This window comes from Acipenser ruthenus, chromosome 12, assembly GCF_902713425.1.
Source record: "Acipenser ruthenus chromosome 12, fAciRut3.2 maternal haplotype, whole genome shotgun sequence".
NCBI lineage: Eukaryota > Metazoa > Chordata > Actinopteri > Acipenseriformes > Acipenseridae > Acipenser > Acipenser ruthenus.
The window spans coordinates 35204491-35221204 of NC_081200.1; the positions used below are offsets into that span (position 1 = coordinate 35204491).

The following is a 16714-nucleotide window of genomic DNA, read 5'->3' on the forward strand; positions in this document are numbered from 1 at the left end:
TTTTTATTTTGATATTATTATTATTATTATTATTTGTGTGTATTTTTTTTCCTTAAGTGGTACAACAGTACCTGTACATGGAACGAGTTTTGAATGATTATAATTCTGAAGAATAAAATCAGCCATTATTATAAAGAGCCGATGAAAAGCAGTGCAGTGTTTGTCATGATTTTAAAGTGTGCTCTTGTTTCACTCCGGAATGAAAGAAAAGATGTAGCTGTCTTGACTGAATCTCAAAGCGGGAATATCATTGGTAAGAACGTTATCGTATGTTCCCTTAGGCTTCACTTCAAAACTTCATTCATTTCTGTTTAACTTTTAATTATTATTATTATTATTATTATTATTATTATTATTATTATTATTATTATTATTATTATTTTAATGTGAACCCTTATGCACTGATAACTTGCGTCTGTCTGTCATTTGTAATTTAAATACGTGTAGCAATGGGACAGTTATCATGTTTACCTTTTCTCTAAATTTTTTTTATGGAAGTGCCTGGGTCAATGAGAAGTCTCTGTAACCAATAAATGATAAAAATTATAGGCCTTCTGTCAAGAGTGTAAGTATCAGTTCAATGAAGTAGCATTCCACATTACAAACCGAAAAAGGCTGCAAAATCAGATCCATTTTATTGTCTCTCTTTAAAACGTTCAGCAGTTAATGTACAGTACGTTTTTATTTAAGTCTACAGGTGTCTCAGTCTGGAAGAATGCCTTACATGAAAGGGTCAGATTCGGATTATGGTCCAGTCTATATTCGGGAGAAAGGAGAGCTACGTCTGATTGCTGATCCTGTGAATGTTGAGAAGGTTGGCCCATACAAGACCAAACCCCTCAGCCACTTGAAGAAATGCGACTCAGTCAGGTTTTGCATCCGTGAGGGAGACCAGACCACAAGCACCAAGAAGAATGACCCTGTCTTCCTTACGCTATGCTATTCTGCAAAGTCTCTCTTTGACATTGCTTTAGGATTTGTTGCAGACAATGTTCAGCATATAGATTCCCTTATTGGCTTTCCAGAACAAGTGGCCGAAAAGCTCTTCGCTGCTGCAGAAAAAAGACAGAAATTCGTTGATCCTGGCACAGGACTCCGAGCTTTGCAGACATTCAGTAAGGCCTATGGAAGCCTGGTGCTCAGTTCCCTTTGCCTAAAAAGCAGGTAAACAATAGATTTGATTGTACAGCTTGAACCCATTATGGATTTAGCTCAATGGAAGTGAATGCGTTCAATGTATTTCTTCCCAGTTTTTCTCACAGTGTGTATCTTGCTGTTTATAGGTACCTTCTGGTGTCTGAGAAACTGGAAGAGATTAAATCCTTCCAGGGATTGTCATGCCTGGATCTTTCCAGCTGTAAACTTGGGGATGACCATGAGCTTCTGCAGCACCTAACCACAGAGGCTCTATCAAGGTAAATGATTTGTTGTTTTCATTCTTAAAAAAAATCTGCTTTGGAAAGAACATTCCATTACCTTCCCTTAAATATCTCAGAAACTGTCTGGTTTGTTAAATATGGCTACACTGTACAATACCTTACTCCCTGAGAAGTATATAGTGATTTTTCGCTGTTTCCAGCTGCTTTGCTGTAACATGTATAAACTATATCCAACATGTATGTTTTCTTTACCAGTCTAGTCAAGCTCAATTTGGGGGATAACTGCCTGTCAGACAGTGGCCTTCGGAAGATGACAGCACCAGTCAGAGTAATGAAGAGGGGCCTTAAAAACCTGGAGCATTTAGATTTGTCCTGTAAGCTTATAATAATAACTGTTTTCATTATTCTCAAGGCTAAATAATTTAAAAAAATATAAACCCTACATTCACAATTTACATTTGAAATAGTGTAGGTCTTTACTGACTAGCTAAGATTGCAATCAAACTTATTTTTACATGTATTTGTTAGTTTAAAGAGATGACTAACTCCCTGTTTACAGGAATTGAGGAACTGAAGATGTGTGTTTTTTTTAAGAATGAGCCAGTGGGTATTTGGCCAGGCAAGATGTTTTTGTTCACCATGTGGGACAAGTAGTTTCAGATGTGAGATGACTTCAGCCAAAGTGTTGGTCCCTTGGACCAGTAATCAATTGTAATGTTTCAAAACCTAGCCCGTCCTTTCTTAGGTAACCCGAATATTGGTGAACTGGGAATTGGATATCTGTGTTGCTTTAAGAAACTGTCTGTGCTAGATATCTCGGGAGCAGGTGCAAAGGTGAAGTATATATTCTTTTATAAACAATATCATCATTTACATATTGGCTATAGTTTACTAGAGTTAATGGTGATGTGGAAAATTAGGAATGATTTCTACTTATAACTAGATTTTATTTTCATTTCACAGCTCAGTAAATCACTATTACAAATGCTACAGAATAAGATGGGTCTAGTTTCTGCTGACGCTCCTCTGCAAGACTTTTCTCATGCACACTGCAAAACAGAAGGCTGGGCAGAACAGGTAATGTGCAGATGAAACATACCTGCTGTCCTGTTAGGCTTTATAAGTTGTATATCGTAGCTTTGAATGTAGTTGACTATGATTGAAATGTGATGCCCCTGACATATAAAGACTTATTATGCTCCAACACAATCCTGACTTATTCTGGTATTAACTAACGTGTAAAAATGTAGGTTCTGAATGGTAGATTGGTACTAATCTTCTTTGGTGTGATCATGATAAATAGGTTCTGTTTTTCAGGTAATTCTCCAGTGGGACAGCATTATTTCTGACTCTGCAAAACCAAGGATAAGCCTCATGCCAAGAACAGTAGCACAACGCTTCTGTAAGACGTTCCAAAATAAATCTGTATCATTTTGAATACTGTTACTATAGGCAATCGATTCAAAGACAGTTACCTTTTGCACCTCGTAATAATCTGAGACATCTGAAAATAATAAAATTGATAATTACCGGTGTATCTTTTTTCAGACAGGAATCCAAATAGTCAACTAAATATGTTTGTGCTTTTTCTCATAGATGGCAAAGAAACGTCAATGAAGAGGGTACTTGCACTACCATCTCTGGCGTTTAATATTAAAGAAAGAAAGAGTGAGGTGAATATGCAGTTTCACAAAAAGCCTCTTCAGGACATCTGTGCTGTAGCATACGACGAAAGCTTGCCTGGCAAAACCTCAGCAATACAGAACAGCAAGAAGAGAGACTTAGAAATCCTAGTCCAGGACAATGCAGTGCCTTCTGCAAAGCGCCAGTGTGCCCCCCGACAGTTAACTCTGGAGGACTGGGACTTACTAGACAGTTATTAGATGACAGCTTTGCACACAGTGCCTTATGGATATGCTGCTGTTGGAAGTGGCTGGATAAAGACATTGGCTGTTGTGTGTTTGCTATGCACAAAAATATTACAAGCTAAAAACATATATATATATATATATATATATATATATATATATATATATATATATATATATATATATATATATATATATATATATATATATATATATGAATACAGTAGTGTGTGTGTGTATATATAATATGAATACAGTAGTGTGTGTGTGTATGTGTGTATATATATATATATATATATATATATATATATATATATATATATGCAAGTTATAACAAGACTGCCTACACAGTATGCCAATATTGTGCTTTTATTTTATAAATCACTTTGTAATTTGATGTTGAATTGTAAATATTCACTTTTCTATACGTGTTAGCACTTGATTTGTAAAATGCAACAATCTCAAATACCTTGTGAACTTTTACAGTTAAATAAAGGATATGTTATAAAATCAGCTTTGAACAGTGATAAAACTGGAGAGTACACAGATAACCAAACAAGAAAGAAATCAATGCTATCTAAACGTGTTACTGACTTGGGAGCCTGGTTACAGCATCCAAGTGGCTTGTATGCTCAGTAGTGCTTTGTATTGTACCCAACAGTTTTCTTTGAAGTGACCAGGACATTTGTATTGTCAACATTTGTTAAACCCAGGTACACCGTTTGCAGTACAGGCACTTACATTTTAACAATAACAATGGTGGTATGAAATAGAAACTGCACCTACAAAAAATGGAACAAGTTATTTACCACTTACTGTATTTAGTAAACGTTATGTACACAAATCTAATGAATTATATACAAATTGAACAAATTATATACAAATACTATTTGAAATACATTATTTTGTACAAAACCTGTGCAGTGCTGTACCCCGTCTCTGCACAAGGATCTGGGAATGCATTTACAGTACTGATAGAAAACAGATGTGCAAGGCCACCAACTTGCCCCATAGGAAGGACAGTTTGCCACTGTTGAGTGAGGTCCTTTGAATACATGTTGCAGTATATATGGGTTGTAAAGTGTTTGCTTCAGTAAAGACGTCTGTACTTACACATCCCAGCTTCATCAGAGCAGTCTCCACAGTTATTTATATCATTGCATTTTTCATCTATGTAAATCCAAAACTGGGGGTTCGCACATTTAAAAATCAGGTGCGCTGGCAGGTTCTTGGGTAATTCAGCTGGAAAGCAGGGCATGAAAGCCATTCACGTCAATCACATTTTTCTTGTTTTGTAAAACAGTGCAATTTGTTGCAATCCATATTTTTACAAGCCTATTGCAAAAGCTTCTCAAGGCATTACATATACAGTAACACAACTCCTGTCTGAGCTCACATGTTACACTTTATATAAAAATAATTAGAGGAATAGATCTATGTAAAACATTTCAATCAGCAAGCCATCTCTCCAGTCCTGCACTTACCCATTTTCTAGAAATGCAGGGTGGGGGTATTTTTTTGCTGCTATTTTGTTGAACGCATAAACATGGTGTAATATGTAAGATTAAACTACAACTACACATTTTTTTGTGGTTTTAAGAATGAAGTGTCAAAGCATAACTTACAGGTAAAAAGTTCTTACTGCAGATCTCAAAATTTTCATCTTCACTGTTAGCACAATTACTTATTCCATTGCACACACTGGAAGCTGGGATGCATGTTACTCTGTCATCATACATAACCTGCCATGTTATCTGAAGTGCAATATTGGTTAACTGCAAGAACAAAACAGCAGTTTGACATCAGTAGTTAATTAATGGAGAAATAAGTGTGTAATTTGTAGGTTGCTCTATTGACCTCAGTATAACAATGACATTTGAACAACACATTCTATGATGTGTTACCATTTTAATGAAGAAGATGAAGATGATAATGATGATGATGATCATCTGACCTGGTGTCCTCTGTGGAATACCAAATATAATGGCTAAAGCAACTGCAGCTGCCATTATTGTCAGTCCCATCAACACAAAGACCGAAATACAGACACATCTTCTGGTGCAGCACTTACAGATTCCACAATCCTCACAGCAGTGTTAGCAATAAAAGTGACCGTTGTGTTGCTTATTCTACTCTCACAACAACCTGCCTGGTGATTATCTCATGTACTCTTTCCAATAACACATTCTATAAAGTGATTCATGTTATAAGTATGAAAAGTGACAACTGTCTATAAATCTAGTTATTTGGTTACAGCTATTTATGGTGAAAGCAATTTCTCACTAAAAAATCTCCCAACAAATCTGGCTCAAGCTCTTTTGTTGACGTCAAACAGCACAGTGATAATATGCTATTACCTCTCCAATTTATTTATATTGCTTTCATCACTGGGACGCCTTAAATGGATGTTTCTGTAAGATGTCAATAATTTGTCTTTTAACTGTCCCCTGTCTAGAAGAAAATAGCTGAATATTAGCTATATTCAATATTTACACAAACACACTCATTGTCTACTTTACAAGCATCAACAATTGTTACAAGATATCACATTATTTTTTACACATTATTTTTACATACAATTACCCATTTATACAGTTGGGTTTTTACTGCAGCAATCTAGGTAAAGTACCTTGCTCAAGGGTACAGCAGCAGTGTCCCCCACCTGGGATTGAACCCACAACCTTGCGGTCAAGAGTCCAGAGCCCTAACCACTACTCCACACTGCTGCCCAAACATACGCTGTACGGTGTTTCCATCCATCTACACGTTTTACATAAGAAAAACCTCTAATAAACTGTCAGGTGTAAAGTTAATCAATATAAGTTGTATAATTCTGCTTAAAAATTAATGATTGATCATTTAATGTACTGGACAATATACATTAAAAACAAACAATATGATACAAAATACAAAATTACCTATGAGGGGTACATCAGGAATTTATTCACACACCAATCCTAGATTCCTAGTGAATTATTACAGCCGTATAGGCATAAATTATCTTATTTATTCTTTATCATTTTTATGTAGCTGCAACACTGTGGTATCTCTTTACATGGTATGGAAAAACACAACTGAAGTGCACAATGAACTTCTTTATTTGACTTTTATTAAAGGTTTTTATGTAAAAAGTGTGAGCTTTACCTTTCTCTTTCTGATAACATTGAGACAGCTGAACCTAGTGAGGCTGCATCAAAACTCTTACTTCTCTGAAAAAATGTTTTATTATGTTTTATGCTAGTCAGTTATAAATATACCACTCCAGAACATGAATTCTTTCAATCATATTTCTTACAGAACAGCTAATAAATAAGTTACTGGTTACAACGACAATGTTAAACATTTCAGTTTTTTTACGCCCCCCCCCCCCCCCAAAAAAAAGAGTAAAACATTAACTAAACACCCGAGGGTAAGTCTTGTTGAACCTCATCTTTTAGCCAAGTTTATTCCTCCACAGCTTCTCAGTACCCAATGGCTGTAAAATGTCCCTTTAAGCAGTACACAATTAATTATTTGCTCAGCCTCTGATTGGCTTTCAAGTTCCTTGATAATATACACATCTTACACCACTCTCATACAGTAATTCTGTCGCTTGGTTACCAGAAGAAACAGAGCCAAAGCAGTAAGAGATTCACGTAATGTTAATTGAGCAATTGAAATCAGGTATCATGGAAACAATCAAGAGTTACTGTCAACCAGCTATATGTTTCTGTTGACACTATTGAGCAAGGCCTAGCCCTGGCAAGAAGTGCAATGGTGTAATGCCTCCTTATACTGTTGTTCTGGCAGTGTCCAAGTAGCAGCTAGTTTCTGTACGAGGTATTCTGTAATGGCAGCTACAGATGGAATCAGTCGTTTCTTGTCTCTAGAGCTCTTCTGGTGTGCAGCTACCTCACTTCTCTACAAAAATGTGCAGAACAGGTTATGGTCATCCAGCACGAGTTTTCGCACTGGTTAAACACAATCATACACAGTATTTAGATAAATTCTGATCAATAATATATATATATATATTTTTTTTTTTTAATGAAGGGACTCCAAAACAAAAAATTACACACAGTAGTGGATTGTTTGTCAAGCATGTCATGTTTAGCAATTTTTTTTATGTAAAGAAACATTAAACAATAACCCAAACAGTAGTATTTTATTCATTATACAACAATTTTAAAATGTAATTATTTAATTCTGTCCTTAGCAAATATTTTGAAGCGTAAAGCTCAAGTAAAGAAAATGATACATTTAAATGAAAAAGTGAACTTAAGTGCAATGAGGAGAAATGTTTGTTTTATAAAAGCATGCAAAGCATTCCAAATAATATTTTTAAATGTTCACTGTGTTAGTCGTTTTAGGTTAGATTACGCAGTTAATATTCAACTAGCTGCATCACATCTGCCATCTGCTGGTACTAGAATGCATAATCCTGTGGTAGCTTCTGACAAGCTTAGATTTGTTTTACAGGCATTTTACACAAGACCAATGATCTACCCACCTACAACCATTATGACTTAACAGAACAAGGAAAGCCAAGTAAACTGAAACATGCCAAGCAAACTGATCTATACTATGCTCTGCATAGAACTGACTGTCAATCACCAGCATTTAAAAAAAAAAAAAAAAAAGAAAGATAAGCAAACGACATAACATTAGTAAATTAGCATTCTCCAAAATACTAGATAAAAAGACCTAGTACTTGTCATAAAAAATTACATCACTGCAGGTAGAATAGGTATGGTATAGTTTAGGTTATGTGATGCAACAAAAATGCATCAAAACACTGAGATAACAATCAATCAGTATCCCCATTCCTAGTATAAAGCTTAGGGAAACAATTAAGATCATGCAAAACAGAGCTGCAGTTATTCATTTTATTAACATAACCCCAACAACTTAACATAAACCCTGTTAGAAAAACTGGTAAGACTAATAGATGTTATCATTGACAGCCCATTTAGTTGTGCCAAGCCCCACACTAGTACATCCTAAATGTTTGACTGGTTCAGGTTAACTTTTGATGGCAAAGGCCCAGCTTCTTCTTCAGCCACTGAACTGATGATAACCAGGGAGGATGGCGGGTATGGGGTTAGTTTCTGGTCCTTCACATATTCCAGATCTCCATAAATGCTTAATTTCTGAAATAAAAAAGGTAGAAGCTTTAATACATTCTAAACATTAACACTTTGGACTCTGCATTTTATAACTATAAATAACTTAAATAGCACACATACCCTGCAAGGATATAAATAACATTACAGCTTTGAGTATCCACAACATGTAAAAAATTGCCCATGCAGTTCAAGTTAAAATAAGTTTCATCAGAGCTGGATCAGTGTTTTTCAATTTATAGCTATACAATGTAAATGTAACATCCAACAGATAGATGGGCACATTTTTACTTTAAGAGTGAAAACGTACAAGTCTGAGGAATATCCAAATGGCAAACCATCTTACCTCAGATGGTACATACTGGTCCACAGCAGTTGCTACTGTTGCACAGCAAATCCAGATCAGCACCAGCACAGAAAGAACTAGTGTAGTTGTCAATATCCAAACAGGTAGCCAGGCATTTCTGAAACAGTTACATACAGCACACACAAGTATTCATGGTAATTTCTATTAACATAATCAGTACAGAAATCAAAAGGACAGTATGTTCATTTAAACCTAGTCATTAATGTTGTGGTATAAATCACTCCCTGGCATTTTCACAATTATTTAAAACCAAAGTATTGATGTCTTACTAACCTTGAAAGACACTTAAATAAGTTATGGTCCTCCTTAGCAACATTATTATCTGGGTCCACTCCAATTTCTTGTTCTTGCATGAAATTCTTGTGGTTGTGCTTATAGATTGCATCGTCCGGGTTTTGATCTGTTGGAACATGACAATATTTTAGGGGGAAAAAAATTTATATATACACACAGTACTCCCTCGCTATAAGGTTCTCGGTTATAACAGGCCTCGGATATAACGTTCCTACAGCATGTCCCCCAATTCCCTATACTAGTGATTCATGCAATATTTCTACAGTAAATACAGTACCGGTGTTGTTCAAACTGTAAACAATTTCTCAGTCTAACTTCCGTTTCTGTCTCTGCCTTTTGATACAGTATCTGAACTGAAGAAAAGCTGCGCTGACACTTTATTCAGCATTCATTTTATAACTAAATAAATATAAGGCCTATTACGTGGTTCCTAATGTATTTACTTTTTTTGCTGCGAGAAGAGTTGTAGCTTTCTCCGGGAGACGAGACGCTTCAGCTTCGCTTCAGTCCTGCTCTGGCAGCTGAACCTGGGGCAAGCCCATTCCTTCTTCCCCTCTCCCGACCTGCTCTCCTTCTCGCACTTGGTTTGCTTGTTTGCTAACCCAGCTATTTATAGTTTAAAAACTGCTAATTAAAATGATCCAGGAGTGGTAATGTTACCTTTTTTTTGTAAAAAATATAGCATTGATTACATGGTGCTTTATGCATGGTTAATTCACGGAAAGTTACATTTTTGCTTCACTATACAGTATGTGCATTAGAGTGGGAGTTATTTTATTTTGTATTTTAGTCAGATGTGTGTTGATATGTCCCGCGGCACCCCCCATGTTTATAACGCTCTTTGGTTATAACACCCATATTGTGTGTCCCGAGACCCGCATTATAGCGAGGGAACATTGAGAGATATAGATAGATAGATAGATAGATAGATAGATAGATAGATAGATAGATAGATAGATAGATAAAATATATATAGGCCATTTTTAAAATTATTTTTAAATATCAATAAATATTAAACTTTGTGCCGTTCTTGTCCAAAAAAAAAAAAAAAAAGCAACATAAAACTACTAGCTACAAATAATGTTAAACTTTACAATTTGTTTAATTTTATTTTCCAAGCTCACAATTCATGGAAGTTCATAAAAGATGAGGAACACTGGCACTGGCTAGTGTCAGGCATGGTATTGGAAGGTGATATACAGCTCCTCACGGATATGCAAGCAAACAAAATCAATGGGCTATGCTGAAACCTTCAAACTTATTTCACTCATCATCAGGGTGTCTTTCAGATGTAAAAACAGTTCTACATGCTGTTGCTAAATGTCCTAGATTGCTCATTTTTTGTCAAACTTCCATTATAGAGAGAGAGAGATGCAGAGATAATAAACTATACAAAGTAGTATGCTTACATGATTCTCTGGCAAATGATGTGTCCTTCAGCTCCTCTTTCTGTGGTTCAAATTGTGGCATAAACTGAATCTGTGGCTCAGACTTAAACAGGGAAAAAAAACAAAAATAGAGAGTAAAACACACAATATGATTGTATCCATTTTGTTCCTTACACAATGTATCTCGAATATCTGCCATTTAAAAAAGTGCCTCTTAAAATAATACATTTAGCTTTTGTTTTAATGTCGCCAGCATTTTGTATACCTAAAAGCAAGTTCACTCTTTTTTTATCAGTTACAGTATTAGGTTAATTTGCATTACCTGAAATATAACTACTTTGCCATCATCAGCTTGAAGGTAGAATGTCCATGAAGATGTTATGAAGCTCTGGGCTGAGCTCATCATATCATTCCAGACTCCCCCCACAAAGGCAAGTGGAAAAAGGAGATGAATCCTGGGCATCATGTCCAACAGCTATAAACCAAACAAACCAAAAATCTCTGTTTGAAGCATTTCCACTTTTATACTTTCTATATTAGAACGCAAACTACATTTTCTGTATTTATTTTGTGTGTGTAGTATCCCCGGTAAAAACATTACTGGCAGTACAGTAAAAGTATTTTGTTTTTGTTCTGGCAGCATGAAATACAGCTGTATTTACCAAATATTTACAAATATGCACTGAAACCAGCTTTTTATTTATTCAAATATATTTAATACAATGCTTAACCAGTATTTGATACTTGATAGTCAACTTGATTGTGTTTATTTAAAAAATGGCCACTTTGATATAAACAATGGAACCATTTGAATTATAACGACTGTATTGTAAATAAGCCTGTTTGGTGTCTACCTTCCAATGCCATTTTCACACTACAGTTACCAATACCAGACCTCACCTGTTCCTGTCTCTGTTCTGCGAATGGCAGTTGACTCTGGCATCCAAGATTACAGGCATACTGATCCTGTGACTGCGAATAGGCCTCACGACAAGCTGAAAACAAGCATACAAATTAAACTGCTATTGAATTCAACAACAACACATATTCACCAGCTGGCACTTAGAAAATAACTACAGGCATAACGACGCTTCAGGTTTTGTTATGTAGCATTACAAAAGTCTCACGCATGTGTTGTGTATAATGCTGCCTTTATGAATGTTCTTTAAACACAACAGCCTTGCCCGTTGAGAGATGCAACACACATCGCTCGAGGATTACCCGAATCACACTCGGCCTTGGTCTGGTTTAAATCTTCTCCGTCGTTTACAAACTGACAAATTGAAAAGAGTCGACAACCCCTCTGGCAAGCATACAGCTCCTCTTCCTAAAAAGATAACCAAAAAACAGAATTAATGACTTGTTAGCGTTATTAATTATATAATTCCTACCACCCTACGCACTTGTTCTGTGTAAGTTAAAATGTGAACCTAATGTCTTTAAAATAACTGATTATTACGTTGCAATTAAAAACATAGATCGTTCTAACATCTACAATAGGTACCTGTATAATTAATATGAATAAATTAAAAAAAAAAAACTAATATGTTTTATTCAATTACAGACTTCAGTACCTACCCTGGGGTATGTGTGCAAACTGTAGGTCATCTGGCAAGTATTGTGGCAAGAGGCTGTCTCTCCCAAAACACCGTCAAATATATCGGGGGAACATGAACTGCAGATGAATAAACAGCAAAAAGTCAAGCAAAATCCAGTCAACTTCCACACCTCCATTTTTTTTGTTTGTTTTTCAAAACAAAAGACCCACAACCGCTGTCTTCCTCCTTCCTTGTTCCTTGTTGTGTTATGCCTTAACGAAAGTATCGCGAGAAAGTAAACGCGTACTGTGCCCGAGCAATGAAACAAACGAGAAAGCTTGTGTCTCTGTTTCACCATGTTAGCGCCAGGGTCTTTGGTGAAATAGAACCCGAATTACCTCGTCGTCGCCAAAAAGGTACTGATAACTAGGAATTTTCTGGTTTCTCAAGCAAGCCAAAACAATATTTCTCATGATAAAGTTTGTTAATTACGTTTACGGTAGTTAAAGTGTTGATTAGAATGTTGTTTACAGATGCGCTTTGTTCCTTAAATGTTACGGGACTAATATAATTGTACAGTCCTCTCAGCAGTAACGACAGTGTCTAGCATGCAATGCAATTTATCTGAATAATGTGTCTTCGAATATAAAAAATTGGATTTAGTAATTGTGCTTCTTCTTTGGGAGGGCTTCTGTCATCACAGAGAGAAAGTGAGCAACATTTCACTGTATGAAAAGTAGTCCTCGAAATAAAAATAAATAAAATGGACAAGTTTGTAGTACGATTGTCAAAAGATAAAGCTAAGAAGGAAGTGAAGACTCAAGGAAAGATCTACAGGCAAGCAACCATTGAGTCTTTGAGGGTAAGTGTTTTGGTTTTTTTTTTCGTTTGGTGGAGGGCATACTATAAGTTAGATTAGTAACATTGTTTGGATAAGACTAGAGTTCAGGCTACATGTTTACATAATCATCGTTACGACAGACGAACCGTAATAATGAATATATACCAGTATTTCTACCTTTTTTTCAGAGAGTTGTGGTGATAGAAGACATAGCAAGATTCAAGTCAATGCTGGAACTACCTGGCCAAACACAGGAAAACCTTGTATTAGCCTTGACAGAACTGAAAAAGAAGATACCATCGAAAGAAGTTTTACGATCAACAAAAATTGGTAAGATATAATGAGAAGTGAAGTAAAACGTGGTAGCTGTTTGCCCTTTTATTTTAACGGTTGTGCTGGACTTACAGTAAATGATACCTATCAGACATGCTGTGATCTGTGCTATAAGGGAAAAGCATCAATAGTTTAAACAGCTGCTTTGGGCTTGATAAAATGCCATGTTACTGTGAATAGGATTACTGTACCTTAGAGGTTGATTTGACCACCATATAACCCCCTGGATTCTATTAAAGTATTTTACAGCACTGGTGAATAGCTTTTGGTGTTATCAACCTCATATTTTAGTGGTAACCGGTGAACAACCACAGTTGTTAACGCCACAGTTCTGCAAAATGCTCTAATAATTTGGACATCCCACAGGGGCACATTTTCTTCTGTTCCGTCTGTTATTGATTTAATCACACCTTTCTTCCCAAAACTGTTTTAAATCCTAAATTCCAGGTCATACTGTAAACAAGATGCGGAAGCATTCAGATCCTGAAGTTGCCAGTCTAGCCAGTGAAGTTTACAGACAGTGGAAAACGTTCATTGAAGAGAATGCCAATAAGCCCTCGATAGAAGTCCGATGTGACCAGCAAACAGAAAGCCTCAGAAATAATGCAAGAAAGCTGCTGTCTGAGTCCATGGAAGTGGAGGTATGCAGCATACTGGCAGTGGTACAGATTGTTTTTTAAAAACGTACAATAAACAATGCATGGGAAATACTTGCAAAGTGTGTTTGTACTGAACATTGGCATGTGAGACTGGGGTTTTCTTAAATCTAATTAGTTCAGTGCCCTTCTCAATGCCCCCCGTATCATAGTTTAGTTCTACTTCATTTCTAAAACTGTAAGTAAGCATATAAGTAGACATAAACAAACAATGGAGTAAAAGGAAGCAAACTTCCTGAATCAAAATGAGTTGTAGGAGATGCTGCAGGTAAGTTAATCTGTGCAGACTCACAGTGATTCTGTGTTTCTCATTTCCAGGCTGATCACCCCCTCGTTGAAAACATTGAGAGAGAGGTATTCCACCAGTGCTCTCGACTCATCAACGGGGCCTACAGGAGGACTGTACGGACGCTAGTTTTCACCTTAAAACACAAGCCTGATATCCGGACACAGGTCAAAGACAGCAAGCTACCAGTGAACCAGTTTGTAAAAACCCATAAAAAATAAGTCTCTTGTCTGTCGTCAGGTTATACCAAATGAAAAACTGTAATGATGATGTCCACAAAAGTAGGCTTTTCAGAACTGGACTTTCAGTAAATCCTTGACACATTTTATAAATACTGTATGGATGCATGGAAGAAACCATTGTGGTTGTTGTGATGTAGATGGTAACTGCTTTTTACCTTGATAAATACATACTGTAATTAAACATATAAGAAACTGCTGTTACACCTTAAAAACTGAATATTTTGTGTAAAAGGACCAAATGGTGACGCGAATCATACATATTCTTGTCTTCCTCTACTTCTCCGTTATTTGTAATGGTTTACTGGTTAAAGACAACATATTGTTCTTGGACAGTTTTTTGGAAATAGCCTGTTGTAAAGTTTTATTCTGGTGCTGAATAAATCAATCTGTGCATAGATGGGTTATTTTAAAAATGTTAATATTGAATTACATGCAAAAAACAGTATGCATTTTTTACCACAATGTTTTACACTATTTATTTAACATTTGAGTGTTTTTATGATTACTTCTGTTATTTGCCCGTTTATCGTTTTTAGGTGTACTTTTATTTGCTTCTGCATCATGAAATAAAAAATAAAAAAATAGTTGTAGTGTTAATTAAATGCCACTAGGTGGCAGTGTGCCCTAGATGAAATGTGAAGAATGAGTATAGATCGAGAGGTATGGCTGCAGAGCGCAGACTCACACAGCGTAGCTCTCACAGGCAGCTCACACAGGGTAGTGCTGCGTGCGCAATTGTTGTTACCGACATGTTTATATAGCACATCTAACGTTAATAAGTTTATTAAAAACTATGAATGGATTAATACATAATTAGGCCATCTCAGTGCAAGATTATGTGCTAATGGCACCTACATTTAAAAAGCGCTGTATTAACATGACCCCTGTAACAACTATCTTCCCTTAATAAGGTAAATGAAAGATTAACCCTAACCCTAAACCTATATTACGAGTTGCACACGCAGCACTACCCTATGTGAGCTCCCTGCGAGAGCTACGCTGTGTAGGCCTTCGTTCTGCAGCGATATACTGTTGTGTAGATCAGGGCCCTGCAACCTTTACAATGCACATATATCTGACGGACAGGAATATATTTTATGATTGTGAATTAATTAATGTACAACAGCCTGTACTTACCGTGTCTCAACCTGTGTGTAATATTGAGTAAAATCATGACCATGTATTCTGCCATGTGTTTATTTCATCTTGCATTCAAGAACAGACAAGCAGGTGTATATTACTGTACGTAAATGCAGACTAACTGAAGGAATTATTTGCACTGTACTGTACATACGTACATTTTGCTCAGACCAGGCTACGGAAAATGGTTTCCACAACAAATATAAATGATATACTGGTGCTTTTTTTAAAGTTCACTTATTGAAATGAAACTATAATAATGTGTAATAGAAAAGGGGTTTAAATTCAATCCTGATTTCATATATTATTTATGACAAATTACATTTCCACACATTATGAAATAACAAATGTCACTTTACATTATTTACTCTTGTCAAAAAGATCAACATTGCTGGTCGGTATACTTCTGAAGCTCTTTTTATATCTTCCTGAGTTCCTTTAAAAAGTCAAGTGTTTGTTAGCAACACTTTAAAATAAAGGCTAACTTTGGTGGCTACTTATTAAAGCAGTACCAAGCCTATGATAGCTATCAACATTAGGATGCCAGCTAGAACACAGATACTGATGAAGACGATGTCGCTGGTGTCATGTTTTTTCAAGCTGTCTGAATCAGAGGTGTCTGTTTCCACTGGCTGTGTTTCCAGCAGGTTCTCAGCCTGCTGGCTCAGCATTTTGGGGTCAGAGATGATATTCACTGAGGCTTCCTTCCTTTTGGGGTCACACAGGACTTCATACTTCATGCCTGTTCTCCTGGTGTCCCTCAGAGAAGTCAATGTAGATGGTGTTCACTATCACTGTGGTGTTGCTTCTTTTCTGCAAAGCAATTGAGCATGATGCAAAAGAGGCATGAAGATCCTTATAATTATGGGCCATGTTCATAAAGCATGCATTTGCCCAATAAATGTGTTTCAGCATTATGTATTTACTGAAATGGTAATACAGGAAACTCCATCCTTGTGACCAAAAAAAACCCACCCTTTAATTGTAAATACACACAGACTGTAAGGATTAAAAAAAAATGTGCTAGTTAACGGAGAGGGTTATTATTATTTTGTGACAACACTGCCATTCTCAATATTGATTTTCCTTTACCTGAGATGCTGTGTCACACTCATTGGAATGACTTCATAGAGAAAAACAAAATTACAACATATCAAATGAAAATGGTCCAAAATGAGACGTAAAAGTTATAAATACTATCATTACCCACCACCAGGAGAACAGTCAAGATAAAGGAACTACTTTTATCCCTAGAATCTAATAGCAAATATAATTTCACT

At 36.1% G+C, this 16714-nt stretch overlaps 3 protein-coding genes across 7 annotated transcripts; 2 read left to right on the top strand and 1 right to left on the bottom strand.

Moving 5' to 3' along the window:
- Positions 1-150: 150 nt before the first annotated feature.
- Positions 151-3919, top strand: lrrc42 (leucine rich repeat containing 42). 3 transcript variants are annotated; one of them, XM_059034941.1, is made up of 8 exons: positions 151-253; positions 691-1164; positions 1284-1415; positions 1635-1753; positions 2110-2213; positions 2343-2456; positions 2697-2781; positions 2976-3919. In XM_059034941.1, the coding sequence occupies exons 2-8, from the start codon at positions 716-718 to the stop codon at positions 3260-3262; spliced, it is 1290 nt and encodes a 429-aa protein (XP_058890924.1). In that variant the 5' UTR covers positions 151-253; positions 691-715; the 3' UTR covers positions 3263-3919. The 3 variants fall into 3 exon arrangements, with proteins under 3 accessions (XP_058890924.1, XP_058890922.1, XP_058890923.1); XM_059034939.1 differs by lacking the exon at positions 151-253 and adding an exon at positions 350-565; XM_059034940.1 differs by lacking the exon at positions 151-253 and adding an exon at positions 358-565 and having other exon boundaries at positions 2125-2213.
- A 3395-nt stretch (positions 3920-7314) lies between these two features.
- On the bottom strand, positions 7315-12294 carry LOC117416912 (transmembrane protein 59). Its single transcript, XM_034028395.3, has 8 exons — positions 11977-12294; positions 11620-11725; positions 11299-11393; positions 10721-10873; positions 10420-10501; positions 8990-9116; positions 8696-8813; positions 7315-8376 (listed from the first exon to the last, which is right to left on the bottom strand). Exons 1-8 carry the CDS (start codon positions 12292-12294, stop codon positions 8227-8229), a joined length of 1149 nt encoding a protein of 382 aa, XP_033884286.2. The 3' UTR covers positions 7315-8226.
- On the top strand, positions 12263-14878 carry tceanc2 (transcription elongation factor A (SII) N-terminal and central domain containing 2). Of its 3 annotated transcripts, none has more exons than XM_034028402.3 (5): positions 12263-12352; positions 12623-12798; positions 12966-13107; positions 13558-13751; positions 14085-14878. In XM_034028402.3, the coding sequence occupies exons 2-5, from the start codon at positions 12700-12702 to the stop codon at positions 14271-14273; spliced, it is 624 nt and encodes a 207-aa protein (XP_033884293.2). In that variant the 5' UTR covers positions 12263-12352; positions 12623-12699; the 3' UTR covers positions 14274-14878. The 3 variants fall into 3 exon arrangements, with proteins under 3 accessions (XP_033884293.2, XP_058890925.1, XP_034780720.2); XM_059034942.1 differs by having other exon boundaries at positions 12272-12351; positions 12630-12798; XM_034924829.2 differs by lacking the exon at positions 12263-12352 and having other exon boundaries at positions 12566-12798.
- The last annotated feature ends 1836 nt before the right edge of the window (positions 14879-16714 follow it).